Genomic DNA, 14,382 nt, shown 5'->3' with positions numbered 1-14,382 from the left:
CCTAAACAAAACAAAAAAAACAGTCACACTTTTTTATTGATGTTTCTTATAGAGAAAAAGACATTCAAACCACAAACTTATATAACAAACATTGGTTATATTTCATGAAGGAACATTGCTTTTGGTTAAGTCCAGCTCAACATCACAGAAACCAGGATTAGTATTGCCAAATGTCTTCTCTCTGTCCTTTTTCAGGTCAAGCTTTCCTCTCCGTCTCATGATCTAAATAAGGAAGAACAAAAACTCAGTAGCTGTAATTAGTCTTCTTGACATTTGCTCACTACTGCTATACTCACCCTGCCTTTGAGAAACTTGAAAAAGTGATAAAGAGTTGTGTCTTCCTTCGCTAATGTCAGCCTTGATTCCACTTTCATCTTACAGCCACCTTAAATGAATATGAAAACACAACAAATAGTGCTGAAAACCTTTGAACTCGGTAGATAACAACCAACAAACCGTATTGAACAAAATGTGATTTACCTGTAAACATGCTGATTATCAGTCCCACACTGATAACTACTATGGTTCCAATTGGACTGAAGTAAAGGTAGGACAGAGAGTACCAGTCTGCCAGCAGAGGCCTGGAGGAAATAGTACAACAGTTACACAAATCAACAACAACATTAGAACAATGACGATGACAGGGGAAGTGAATAACATTGAGTATCTTGTCACTATTGCACTTGGTGAGGGCTGGGACACATCAGGCAGCAAAGAAACAGGCAGGTCTTGAAGTAAAAATGGGCAGTGTAAAAGAGTAAGACCAAACTGTAATGGTTACATGTCTTTTTTTTTTCAGAACGTCAGTAAAATGACAAGTCTTGTGGGATTTTCCTGGTATATGGCGGACCCCAAAAGCAGTTCAAGGAAGGACAACCATTGAACCAGTCACCATGGGCATCCAAGGCTGGTCTATGTGGTTTAATCCCACAGAAGAGCTACTGCAGCACAAACTGCTGGAAACCATAATGCTGGCTAATATAAAATAGTGTTGACTCCTATCCACCATTCAGAGTTTCTACAATGGCCATATAAGAACTGGATGATGGATGAATGGAAGAAGGTGAAACACCTGATGAAACATGTTTTCTGTTGGTTGTGCACCATTTACCTGGAGATGGAAAGAATGCAAGCCAGTGAAATGTAAATGTGTATGTGGAATGTGATGCTCTGGACAGTGTTCTGCTTGGAAACCTCAGGTTCGGTTCTTCATGACACAGTTATTTTGACGTGTATCTAAACATTATTGCAGACCACATACACCCCTTCATGGCAGCAGTATTTTCTGATGGCAGTGGCCTCTTTCAGCACTGCAATCATTGTTCAGGAATGGTTTGAGAAAAAACCTGTGGGATGTTCTGGAAAGACAAATCAGATCAATGGAGTCGTCACGTTGACTTTTGAAATGTATAACTTTGATGCACATACAGTAGGTGAGTTTTTTGGAGCTCAATCAACAGCAGGAGAATAATTTTTAGAGATCTCAGGGGGTCAGAGCTGACATACAGGTGATTTTAATGTTGTGGCTGATCAGTGTGAGCAAAGTAGACCATGTGCAATTTTATCCTCATTTGGGTGATAACAATTATAAACATGACAGGTTTATTCAGAGTTGGGTATCATTGACTTCATAGTACTATTGCAACCAATTTGCAGTCTTTATTTAAACTGAGGATGTTAAATCTGGCAAATACATACTTACTTGCTATCAATGTGCGTTGGTGCTGTAGAACTTGGTTGTGTTGGGAGAGCAGTGGAGGTCCAGTTAAAACCAGCCGTGGTGGTGAAGTTACAACCGTCAGTGGTTAGTGATAGCGGTCGGCTCATGTCAGGAGGAGGAGGGTAAATCTGGGCACCGATACCCACCCACAGAGACACAACCAGACCTGATAGTAGACCCGACAACGCTCCCTAAAAGATACTTTAATCAGCGAAAAAGTTCAAATGTGCTTTGCAAGCTTCAAAAAGGTGCTTATCTGGCAAGTTCTAAAAAATGTAGAGACTGTAAGATTACAGAAACTGATCGTCTTAATATGAATGTAGTAAAAAAGAAACTACAGCTGAATAAGGACAGACTTACTTTGGAGTTGGCACATGGACAGATGATGCCCAATGTGAACAGTCCAAGTAAAGGACCTCCAATGATCCCAAATATACTGATGGTTGCCTGTAGAAAGAGACATTCATTCTTATTAAAATTAATAAATCCCAGGTAGTTTTTTTTATAAAAGCATATAAACACCAAATGTACTCGTTGATTAATAATTTTCTCTTTAGTTGTCCAGATTTTGCAGTTTAAGATATCACCAAACCCACTCTACCTGCAAGATTCCTCCCATGAGTGAAGCCAGTCCAGCCATCCCAATGCATAAAACCCCATAGAGAAAACCTGAAGACAGCAACAGGTTACAATTGGACACTGAAACTTTACTAGCGCCGTCACAATATCAGGTTTTCAAATAGAATCAAATGTATTTATATAGCAAAAAACAATGAGTTGACCAAAGTGCTGTACATGTTCACAGATGGGCATCAAATAATCATGTGCAGACAGACGATCTAAAAATATAAATGTATAGACAATATAAAAATAGTAAAATCAATCAGTAAAACAAAGTAAAATAGTATAAAAGAGAGGATAGCAATTTGTAAGATCAGTTTCTAAACTAAAAATCAATATGAAACCATTAAGAGCAGCAAAAAGCATTTCAAAACTTGTATGTCTTTTAGGTTTTCTTGTAAAAGTCAATGAAAAAAGATCATTTGATAAAAAGAGGATGGAAGCTACAGCAAAGGCTTGATCTCCCTAAATCTATATACTGTGTTTAGATATTGTGATATCAAAAGGAATTACCCTTAAACTATGAGTGTAGGGAGTTGAAGAATCTGTATTCACAACTGTACTGTACTGTATGTTATTGTTGGTGCCAGATTATGCAATACTGTATATACATGATGGCAATATTTAATTTTTTTAAATATCACTGTTATCGTCAATACCGGTGTGTTGCTGCTTAGTTGTATCAGTGTTTACCAGCCACCTCATTCAGTTAAAATATGACCCACGATTACTACCCACGTACTCAGTCCTTTCGAGATCCATGACAGATGTTTCTCTGAGATGTTTCTGTACGGTTTGATGAGGTCCTCCACTGTCACTGCAGCCAGAGCGTTGATGCTGGAGGACACAGTGCTGGAAAACCCACAAGCAATTCAGTCAAAAAGAGAGAAGCATCATGCATATATTAGTAGCATGAATATAAACTGCAAATAATCTGTTGCAAGTACAAATATTAACCTCAGGGATCCACTATACGCTGCTGCAACAAACAGTCCAGGAAGGCCGGGATAGTCTCCCAAGATATCCATCACCAAGTATGGCATCAACTACAGAGGAACAGTGATACTGGATTAATAGAAATGATCAGTGACGTTGATCACCATCTATGCATGCCTACATAACCCTGGAGTAGACACTGAGGTGGAATTTCCAAAATGAATCTGCAAAAGCATTATGCTTACATGTCTTAACCCAGGTTTGGAAAGACATGTTATCGTTAAAAAAGTGTCAAAGTGACAACGGTTATTAGAGCCAGAAACTGTAAACGCAGACAGAATTTTCAGCTTTCCAACAGATTGAACTTCTTGTCTGTGACGTGGACTTCCATCAGAAAAATTAAACTAAATCTAAGCAAAAAATATTTAATCAAAATCACTTTATTTTTAAGTAAAAAATTGGCCAAGAAAACATTTTTAGAAATGGATTCTGTAAAAAATAAATGAAAATGGGTATGTGTAAAATTCCAGGATCTTTCAGTAGAACTGCAGGTTGTTTTTACACAGAGCAGGCAGAAGACATGTATGGAAACAGACAAAAAATATCAGTAGTAAAATATCTATAGTATGCCTAATCACTATTTTCAGTCTAAGAATTTGGAAAAATGTTAAATATGTTGATTCAGATTTTTTTTTCCAATTTTCATTGAATAAGTAATCAAAAAGAAATTAAATAATCTTGTGCCAATTTATTTTACTGCACAGGAGACATTTTTGAGTTCTCTCTACCTCTAGCCATAGTTGTGCTGTTTCCACAGAGGTGAAGGATCAGTGTATATTTGTATTATTGTTTTTATAATATATTTTTTAATACTTTTTATTGTAAATGCCAAAAAAATTTGAACCTTTATTGTAAATATCAGTAATTTTTGTACCTTATTTCATCAATCAGCATGATTTGCATGTTAATTGTATGTTGTTTTGCACATTAGTTCTTTATTTTTCTTAAATGTAACATGTGTGAGCTACTGAATAACTTGAATTTCCCCAAGTGGATGGATGGATGGATGGATGGATGGATGGATGGATGGATGGATGGATGGATGGATGGATGGATGGATGGATGGATGGATGGATACTTTATTCATCCCCTTGGGGATATTCAAGATGAATCAAGTATCAATCTCTATTTACTTTATATTGCAGCATTAAAATTTGAAAAATCAGCACACAGTGAGTAAAAAATGAGTCGAAAACACCCAGAAACTGCTTCAAGTTCTGAGTTTCATTGGATTGATGTATCAGGGGTTTCTTAAAACCCTGAGCTGTACCTGATCCGGAGCAGAGACCAGTCCGGTGTTCCAAGGGTCACAGTGTTTGTAGACTGAATACAGACACAATCCAGCAAACACTGAGCAGAACAGGATGGACCACAGGCCTAACAGGTTGATGTACAAGGACCTGGATGAAGAAAGACACACACAAAAAAAAGTCATACAAATGTATTTAGACAAGAAGTTCCAGGTTTTCGGTTTAATTTACTGTAATATTGTATTCTGTGTGAGATTTCTGTGTTAAAAAATACACAGTATTCTACTATAGACAATAGGTGGCAGCAAGTTTGCAATTTTAAACAGAAACAAGTTTCTTGCATGTTCCACTGTTGTTGTCTCTACTACAATGTTTGATTGCATCTTTGGTAAATAAAAATTTATCATTGAGGAGCCAAAAAATAAAAGAATTGTTGTCATGTTTATGCGGTTCTTCATAAAGTAAACCAGGACTCACAGTCTGGCGTGAGTGATGCTCTTGCAGGAGATGTATCTCTGAACCTGAGCCTGGTTGATCCCATAAACACTGATCCAGATAAACGTTCCTCCGACTGTTACAGTCCAAAAAGTGTGTCTCCTCAGAGGGTTTGTATCAAAGCTGGAGAAAAAAAAAGTGGAAGATAAACTTTATCTAAATCAGTTCGGACTGAGGAATGGAAATGAAACTGAGTGTGGAGCCTGCTTTCATAAAATGGATTATCAACTACTTGACAAAGAGGCCACAGTAAGTAAGACTGAGGAATGCAGTCTCTGGAAGTTTGGCGACCAGCATCGGAGGTCCCCAGGGAACTGTATTATCCCCTTTTCTCTTCACCCTTTACACGTTAGACTTTACCTATCAGTCGTCATCATGTCACATCCAGAAATACTCTAATGATACGGCTGTGGTGGCCTGTGTGACGGGAGGGGATGAGGGAGACTACAGGAAGGTCATCTGGGACTTCACGCACTGCAGCAGGTGCAATGGACTGATGCTAAACACGTCCAAAACGAAGGAGATGATAGTGGACTTTGGCAGTGGAAATCGCAGCATCTACCAGTTTGGATTGACGGTGAGTGTATCGAGGTGGTCACTACCTATAAATATCTGGGTGTCCACCTGGATCACAAACTGGACTGGTCAGTGCATGCTAATGCAGCATACAAAAAGGATCAGAGCAGGCTCTACTTTCTCAGAACACTGAAATCTCTTGATGTCTGGAATGAGATGCTGTACCTTTTTTTTATCAATCAGTTGTGGCTAGTGCTGTATTTTTTGCTGTGGTGTGCTGGGGAAACTGTATGACGGTCAAAGAGGGGAATCGGTTGGACAAGCTGGTCTGGAGTTGTGTGTCAGTGATGGTGAGGGGTGTGGACTCTGTTGTAGAACTGGTGGAGAACAGAATGAGGAGCATGATGAAGTCCATCCTCAGTAACAGCAAGCACCCCCTGCATGAAACTGTGGCCGCTCAGCAAAGCAGCTGAAGTGTGCGTCTCCTTTCTATGTGCTGCAGGACTAAGAGGTTCAGGAGGTCATTTGTACCGACCGACATAGGACTGTACAATGGACCTTGCTAATGTGCACTTTATTGCTATTGATAGTAGCTTTTAACATGTCATTTATCTTTTTGACTGTTTCTGGATGTGTCTGAATGTATGTTACATACTGTGGGCTGGTGGACACCTGAATTTTCCCTCTGGGTATTAATAAAGTATCTTTATCTTATCTTTATCCTATTAATTTCCATTAGCTACCATTTACAGGTATTTCATTTCCAGTGTTAAGAAGTTGATGAAAATTTGCTGAAAATTCTAGACAGCTATTGCATTTTGTATAAGACTGTAGATTTCAGAGAGCCCAGCATCTGATTATTGAAACACTTTGTGATTAAGTTTTTCTGTCCCATGGAGGGAGAAAGACAGACGAAACAAGATGTTCAGTGTTTCTGTACAAGAACACAGCAGATTGTTTCTTGGAGCTGAACTAACAGAATTGCATTGGTTATCAGCTGAAGGTACACCTGTTCCAGTAGCTTCAAAAAACGATCTGTGCTGCTGCTCCTGACAGTTTAATTTCTCTAAACTTCAACCTAATATTTCCACACATACTCACTCCCATAAGTTGAGTCTTCCTCCACGCTGGGAGTCTGAGATGATGCTTATGACGCCTCCTTGTAACATCACAGATCTGATGATAACAGCCAGGAACCCTGCGAGCATCACACCGAGCTGGAGGAGAGATTTAAGACAAGTTTTGGTTCTAATTTCACTCCATTTGTAGCACTTAAACTACTGTACATTGATGTCATATCAAATTAATATGAATAATAATGCTTTATTCCAAAACATGTGGGGCAAATCTTGGCTGACATGTTCTGACTTTTCCAGTTTTTGTACAATCAGGAATCAGTTTCTTGCTGATCAACCTTTCTGTACTCATCTTAAATTGGACACTATTTAATACTTAATTCTATAAGAGTGAATTTTATGAAAATGTTTTTATTCAGTTGAACTATTGCCATATTTTAGTGTTTAAGCTAAATATTTTAACGATTATCAACTACTCTCAGCTTTCTGTTGTTTATCTGTTATGTATAGCTGAGTTCATTTGTTTATCCAAAATGTTAGAAATATCAATTTCAAGCCATACATTTAGCTAGTCATTTAAAAAAATTTAGTCACCTTTATTTCAATTGTTGTTTGTACTGTGAAAATACATTCATAATTTTGTGAAATTTTTTCCGTATTTTTGAAATAGATAAAAATATCAATACAATCACAAAAGTAAAAAAAAAACCATACAAATCTATAACTTAAAAACTATAAAATTTCATTTTTTGAAAAGATTTTTTGACATACAAAGACTTCATAGAATAACCGATAAATTATGATCACCATATGATGGATTGTTGCCTCATCTCCAGTCAGTAGGGGGAATAGAACTGTCTTTGCCACCAGCTTTAGGACCTTTAATAATCCTGTTTTCTGTGTTTAGTGAAGCTGACTCCTGCCTGCTGTGTTCTGGGATCCTCAAGTCTGCTGGTCCTCCGCTCTGCCTTGGATTCTGTTTCTAACGGAGGATTTCCACCTCTCGCCAGCTTCTTCCTGGGAACCACAGGTTTCAACTTGGATGGGACACCCTGGAAGAAATGCCTACCTCCAATAAATTCATGGACGCAAACTTACCTTCCATGTGTTGAGTTCCAAAGAGGGAGAGAGCCAGCTAAAGCCAGGCCAAGAACTGTTTCCCCATCCATCAGTTAATTTTCCAAGCCCTAGCATCACCAGACTTTTAGTGTATTATTTTGTATATTGAATTATTACAACCTACGTTCCGTACTTAATATCATTTGTTTTTATGCTCTGCATAAATAGCTTAGTCTGGTGATTTCTGTTTCAGAATTGATTAGAGTCTAGGCTAGGTTTAGTTTTTGTATTTTCAGTTGTTCTCCTGCCTTGGTTATACCATACGTGGGTTAACCGTAGTCTCAGTTTGTCATTCTCGTGTAGTTGTCCTCTATACCACTAGATGGTTTTTATTGTTTCGTTTAGTTCCTGGGTTTAGAGTTCTATTTCCGGTTCCTGGAAATATCATCTTGTTGTAAATAAAGCATTGTTAAAACGTTTATTGACTGCAGTCTCATTTCCTGCTCCTGAGCCTTTTTGAACCTGCTGTAACACTATTCTTAATTAAATTGTAATTTCATTTCTTTTTCAGGTGAAAAAAAACATTTGGTCACTTGCAACCACTTGAAGGTTGACACATGCTGTGAGTTTAGCTCTAAATTCCTCTATAATCTGACATAGTAGTCACCAACCACTTGGTATGCAGCTTTGTCTGTCAGAATCCTACCTGAAACACATCAGTCCACACCACTGCCTTCAGACCACCCTGGAACAATCACCACACATGAGTTTATTGAAAGACAAAACCCACAAACTGGTGTCAAAACTTGCCATAGAAATTAAGGATTTTTTTTTAAGCAGACAACGCAGCTCATCCATGCAGATTTCACTACATACCACAGTGCAGTAGAAGGTACAGACCACTCCTGTAGAAACAACGGCGCCCCACAGATCCAAACCCGTCACTGCAGAGAGAAGGAAGGTGGTCACTGAACTGGATGAAACCAAGTGGCTTCAAGTGTCTCCTGCAGGAATGTTTAAAGAATCTGAGGACTGAAACCAACATACCCTGGTTTAAAGCCAGAGCTGGAGTGTAAATAACAATCCCAGTGTAGAGGATCTGTGACAAAAAAGATGACAGATTTATGTTTTTGCCTACAAAGTCAAAGATTTATAATTACTGGTTTCTTACTCACTGTCTGAACAACGAAAAGCAGCGTTCCCAGCAGACGAGTTGCTCTATTGAAACGCAGCTCCAGATACTTGGACAGATGACATAAAAATATCAGAGATACAAGCAAGGTTTTTGGCTTGACAGTTCAAGCTGGTACATTTTGATTTAGATCATGTTCCATATGGAAAAATACTTTATTCCCTCCTGCTCACCCTATCAACACAGAATTTGTTCCATTTTATTTTAGAGATTTTAAAGCATTTTACAAGTACACAAAAAATATCATTAAAATTGCAAAAGTGAACTAAATTTACATCTCTAATGTCATATAACATTAAAGTAAGATCTATAAAACAACATTTTATGTATAGTTATATGTAAAAAGTCACATTTTACCTGATATGATTTAAAATTCAGTTGTAGTTGTGTTGACTAACGCAAATTTTTCAAAGGTAAATCTGTTCACTTTATAGCGGGACAATATTTTTTTAGCAGTAAATATCTCTCAGATATACAAGATTTTACGCAAAGATACAGGTAAAAACTCATGTTACACTTTATATGATTCTAAATCACCGGTGTATGATTGTAATAATATCACCAGCCAATTTCATTGTCACCTCAACTTGATATTAATTTTAAATCACCTAACGCAGAAAATTGAGTTTAAATGACACACAATATTATACGTACCAAATACCAGGTTTTCCAAGGTTTAAAAGCTAGTTTTACATACATACATAATTGTTGGCATAAACACAAGTCTGGAAGCTGATTTCTCATAAAAATTAAATTCTTTAAAAAAAAGAAGTACTAAGAAGTTGTTCACCATAATTATGATCGTGAGTTTTTAGGTTAGCAAATCAAAAGCAGTCAAGTCGCTGCAGTATTGAGCATGTAGGGGGAGAGACATGAAATAATTAAGTCCTGGTAAAGAAAAATTGGATTTTCAAGCCAGTTTCATCAAGTTACCTCAACTTAAATGTATTTTAAGTTGAACTAACACAGAAATTTGAGTTTAAATTACACACAATAATAATTTGATGCAATTATCAATGATATTGTGTCAATCCAACCCATCAAAATAACATTTTCTACTCAAACAGTTTATCTAAATCAGTAAAATAGATTTTTTTTAAATAATGCAACCATGCATTTAGTTACATTTCTTTAACATTTTTTTTTAGACTTCACAAGGTATTAGACATATTTCATGCCTCTGAAAACCAAACCAAAGTTACCTCATATGTACTGGTGATGGACAGTTTGTAGAAAACAGGCAGAAAAACCTCAGATGTGACCAACATCGTCACTAAATAGGAGAGACAATAAAATGCAACACTGGCTCCATAGCGGTACACCTAAAGGGGGAAAATATCAATAAATATAGTCGTGTTTTTTAGGATTTTGAAATATTTTGAAGATTCTAAAGCAGGTAAAGTGGAAAAACTGGCCTCATTTCTGGTGTTCAGTGAGCCTTATAGGTGTTCTGTAACTTACCTCGGCTGGATGGGACAGCACTGTGATGGCTGACATGAAGCTGGCGGTCAGGGACAAGGAGACGGGCAAGGCAGTCAGTCGTCGGCCCCCCATTAGGAAATCCCCGGAGCTTCTCTGTTTCCTGTCCGTCCAGGCGTAGTAGACCCCGACAGCAGCCGAAACCACCAGCATGAGGGCAAACACCACATAGTCTGCAGCCACGAAGGATCCAGATACCCGAGAGTCCTCTGACATTTTAGTAGCAGTTGGACCGAACTGAAAAAAAAAGAAACTGCTCAGGGAGTAACTCTCATGTGTTTTGCACTCAGGGACAGACAGTCCTCTGTGACTACATGGACTTCCTGGCACATCACCTCCTCACTCAGCACAGAGCTGCAAACTGAAACCTTTTATACCTGCAAGAGAGAGAATGAAGCTGACAAATATCTGCCACAGCAGCACCTTATAACCGCAGAATCACGTGCACAGAGGGGCATGTTTGCAGTAATTGTGCTTTTTATGATTATTTCTGCACTTAGAAAACCTGCATTCAATAGATGGAATGGAACTAAATAGCAGAAACAAAGGATCCATCAAAGCGAAAACTGTGTCATAGATTCAAAGCAAATGAGGTCACTGACGCACAAATATTCCTACAAACTGTATGAATCATGTTAAAGAATAAATATTTAACTGCAGGTGTAATGTGTAAACTAGTTTCTGATAAGGAAGAAACTTAAAGAAGAGCAAAGCAAGTGGAAAGTGGTTGAGTAAATTATGATTTTAAGTGGGAAAAGGTTGTGAAAAACAATTTTTCCCCTGGATTTGTGAGTCATTTTGTGGTGAACGTGGTTGCAGGGCTGCCAGTCCATGAAAATGTTTTAATACAATTAAATTTTTCTAAAGATCTGTGGTGCCCTGTGTGGTTTCCACTTTCACTGGTGCATGCAGCAATCTGTATTTTTAAACACAAAGTCTGATATGCAGACATTCAACATGTTTTTTTGCTTGTATTATTAAAAATAATAGGTGTTAACATATTTTTATCTACATATCAACACATTGGTGAAGTCAAGTGTCATTCAAGTTTAGTTGGTGTTACTCGGTGTTACCTGGTCCCCCTAAATACAGGCCACTTGGCCAAACGGACATGACGTCTGTAGCTTCTCAAACATCCATGATGTGCAGGTGAAAAAGAAACGTCTGCTGATACTGACTTGCTTAATAATAAATTTATTATGAAGAAGACCAGTATCGATCAGACAGAGGAAGGATTCAGCCAGTATGAACCTTCATTCCAAGCTCACTTTTATAGGTTTATGGTTGTTTGTGAAACCTCAACCTATGATCTCTGTTAGTAACAGAGCCCCACTGACCAAACAAAAAACCTAATGGTCAAGGCCGAGGCATAGGATCCCCTTCTAAATCAACAACATTTAAGTATCTAAACATTCCACAACATATAAAACACATTCCAATCTATTTATGATTAACACACGTCTCAATTCAGATACTACATATATGAGACAACACAGTCTCAAAAAATAAGAATACACAGCCGTGATTACAATTGGTCATATGAGAGTCACACACAGAATAATTATGACCTGCCCTCCTGTCTACCTTAGCAATACAGCAAATTTGTGGAGTATGAGAGCAAAAAACCTGTTAGGCAGCTATCTTCCCATAATATCCATCAAACAATCCAGACAGGAAAACTCCCTCACAGAATCACAGAAATAAAATTAAAAAATGTCCAAAGTCAGGCTGGTCGACCCATCGCACCTTTCAGTGGACCTTCACCTACCTAACACCACTTTTCCTAGGCAACGATAAAAACAGAACACACCTGAGATCCCAATGTACTTACTTCATAGCAAGAACATCATACCAAGTACAGCGTATTCATCAGTGTCACAGAGTACAATATAATCCAACAAAATTCAATACTGCAAAAACATATAAGAAAACGTACAAATATACCAAACTGTCGCTCCTCAGCAGCAGCTCCAGTTGTAGTGTGCTCTTGATAGTGTCTTCAATCAACATGTTTCTTTATTATATAGGGTCCTCTGTCCTTTGTCATCGTTCATTATCATTGACCATGTTTGAGTTTTTCAGTCCAATTAGACAACCATCTTTGAATCAGCCTCCTAAGTATTGTCCAGGAAAGAAAAAATCACCCACCACTATCTTGGACAAAACATCAAATACATCAAGCATCAAATACAGTATAGTATATTGTAACACATTGAAAAATTCAAAATACAGTCCATAATATGAATTTCCACTACACATTTCAATTTCCCCCTTTTAATCACACTAAGTCTCATTTGGAGGTCAAATATCTCCGCTCTAAGTAACATCAAAAATAAATGCTAGGAATGTAATGAAATCAAACATTCACAATGGATATTTCTCAACTACTTCACTTTCCATCACTACTTCCTCCTCATCTTCGCTAAGGTCATTCCTACTTAGCAATGGCATGTGGACGTTATCTCCGGGCATCACAACGCCAACCCATCTTAGTATCATAGCCTTCGTAAAGGTCAACAACAGTGTACAAAACCAAAACATCACTCGCAGTGATAGAAGAACAGCTACCAGAATCTGAACCAATATAGCTCCCACTGGTCCTAATTGGGCCAAGCATTAGCAGACCATCCAGCTCCTTTCAATGGGCCAAACGCATCCCTAATAAGTTGCAATGCATCTATAACACCAGTTACATTGTCAGAGGCATCAGTAATCAATGTATAACAAGCATGCCCAGTTAGGTTCAAAGCCACACATAGGCCACCTTGTTTGGCCAAAATGTAATCAAGAGCCATGTCATATTTTAACGATGTCAATCTATTTGAAAGATATTCAAAACCTCTTATGGTCTCATTCACAAAACCCGGTAGGGTGTAGGTAATACTATCAATATGATCAGCCAAGAATGTTACACCACACCACGGAAATAGTTCTATACTCCACTTCTCTCCGAAACTTATCCTCCAATGGTAGGACTCCTAATTATGAAACTGTGCCAATCCTCTTTTCCTCCTACTTCCAGGAATCTCATCAGATTGGATCTCATCCGGTCCCTGTCCTTTCTGGACAACAAAAACCTCATAGGGAAGTTTCAACTTTGCCACCTAACAACATCCAGTCCACCCATATGGTAGAAATATGTATGCCTTTTTCCAGGGGTGGGCAATTAATTTTCACACAGGGCCACATGAGAAACTTTGACGGTTGTTAAGGGCCGGACCAATACGCTTACAGCTCTGCTCAATATACACCTCAATAAAAACAGTAAATGAAACATTACAATGGTACAATGAAAATGTGGAACACAGAGCACAACTATTTAATGAAAGATTTAGTTTTTTCATTTAAACTATGATTGCTGCCTATTGAGTTGTAGATATTTTTGATGGTGTGACTTCCTTCAGTGTGGGCATGTGGATGAGAATGTTGCCCTCCAACTGGCTTGAGAGAAACTTCAGCTTTCTCATAAAAGCAGTCACCAGGCTGTACATTTCATGTGCAAAGAGGCCCTTGCCTTGCAGCTTGGTATTTAGTTCATTCATTAATGCAGTCACATCAACAGCAAAAGCAAGGTCTGATATCCAGTCTGCATCTGAGAGCTCAGCGATGTCCCTGCCTTTCTTCTCACAAAACTCTTGAATCTCTGCTCTCAGATCCCAAACTCGTTTAAGCACCTTGCCCAGGCTGAGCCATCTGACAGCTGTCTGGTAACCAAGGTCACCATGTTCACTCTCATCTCCTCCAAAAAGACAACAAACTGTCTGTAATTCAATGCTCTTGCCCTGATGAAGTTAACTACTTTAGTTACATCAGTCACGTGGTTGATTTTTAGCACTGACTTACACAGCACCTCCTGATGTATAATACAATGCAAAAATATCAGTTTCTGTTCTGGGTTTATTACAGTCACTTTATCTTGCATCCGTTTCAAAAGTCCAACATTTTTCCCTGTCAAATTTGGACAGCAATCAGTTGTAA

At 38.1% G+C, this 14,382-nt stretch overlaps 1 protein-coding gene across 1 annotated transcript; it reads right to left on the bottom strand.

The window, feature by feature from the left end:
* Positions 1-18: 18 nt before the first annotated feature.
* On the bottom strand, positions 19-10,766 carry slc5a8 (solute carrier family 5 member 8). Its single transcript, XM_023282304.3, has 17 exons — positions 10,387-10,766; positions 10,128-10,247; positions 8,909-8,974; positions 8,781-8,832; positions 8,610-8,677; positions 8,440-8,478; positions 6,700-6,815; positions 5,065-5,205; positions 4,608-4,737; positions 3,299-3,387; positions 3,084-3,193; positions 2,322-2,389; positions 2,081-2,167; positions 1,703-1,911; positions 481-581; positions 297-385; positions 19-222 (listed from the first exon to the last, which is right to left on the bottom strand). Exons 1-17 carry the CDS (start codon positions 10,618-10,620, stop codon positions 103-105), a joined length of 1,839 nt encoding a protein of 612 aa, XP_023138072.2. The 5' UTR covers positions 10,621-10,766; the 3' UTR covers positions 19-102.
* Between the last annotated feature and the right edge of the window lie 3,616 nt (positions 10,767-14,382).

The sequence above is a fragment of the Amphiprion ocellaris genome, chromosome 21 (assembly GCF_022539595.1).
Source record: "Amphiprion ocellaris isolate individual 3 ecotype Okinawa chromosome 21, ASM2253959v1, whole genome shotgun sequence".
Taxonomy (NCBI): Eukaryota; Metazoa; Chordata; class Actinopteri; family Pomacentridae; genus Amphiprion; species Amphiprion ocellaris.
This window is presented reverse-complemented; position numbering and strand designations above follow the sequence as displayed.

What these genes read in the sequence shown, in the direction of transcription:
- slc5a8 (XM_023282304.3), bottom strand. Translation starts at nt 10,620, where the DNA reads ATGTCAGAGGACTCTCGGGTATCTGGATCCTTCGTGGCTGCAGACTAT. An exon ending in GCGTATAGTGGATCCCTGAG is followed by an intron (nt 3,194 to 3,298) that starts GTTAATATTTGT and finishes TGGGTTTTCCAG; the next exon opens with CACTGTGTCCTCCAGCATCA. An exon ending in ATGGATCTCGAAAGGACTGA is followed by an intron (nt 2,390 to 3,083) that starts GTACGTGGGTAG and finishes TGCTGTCTTCAG; the next exon opens with GTTTTCTCTATGGGGTTTTA.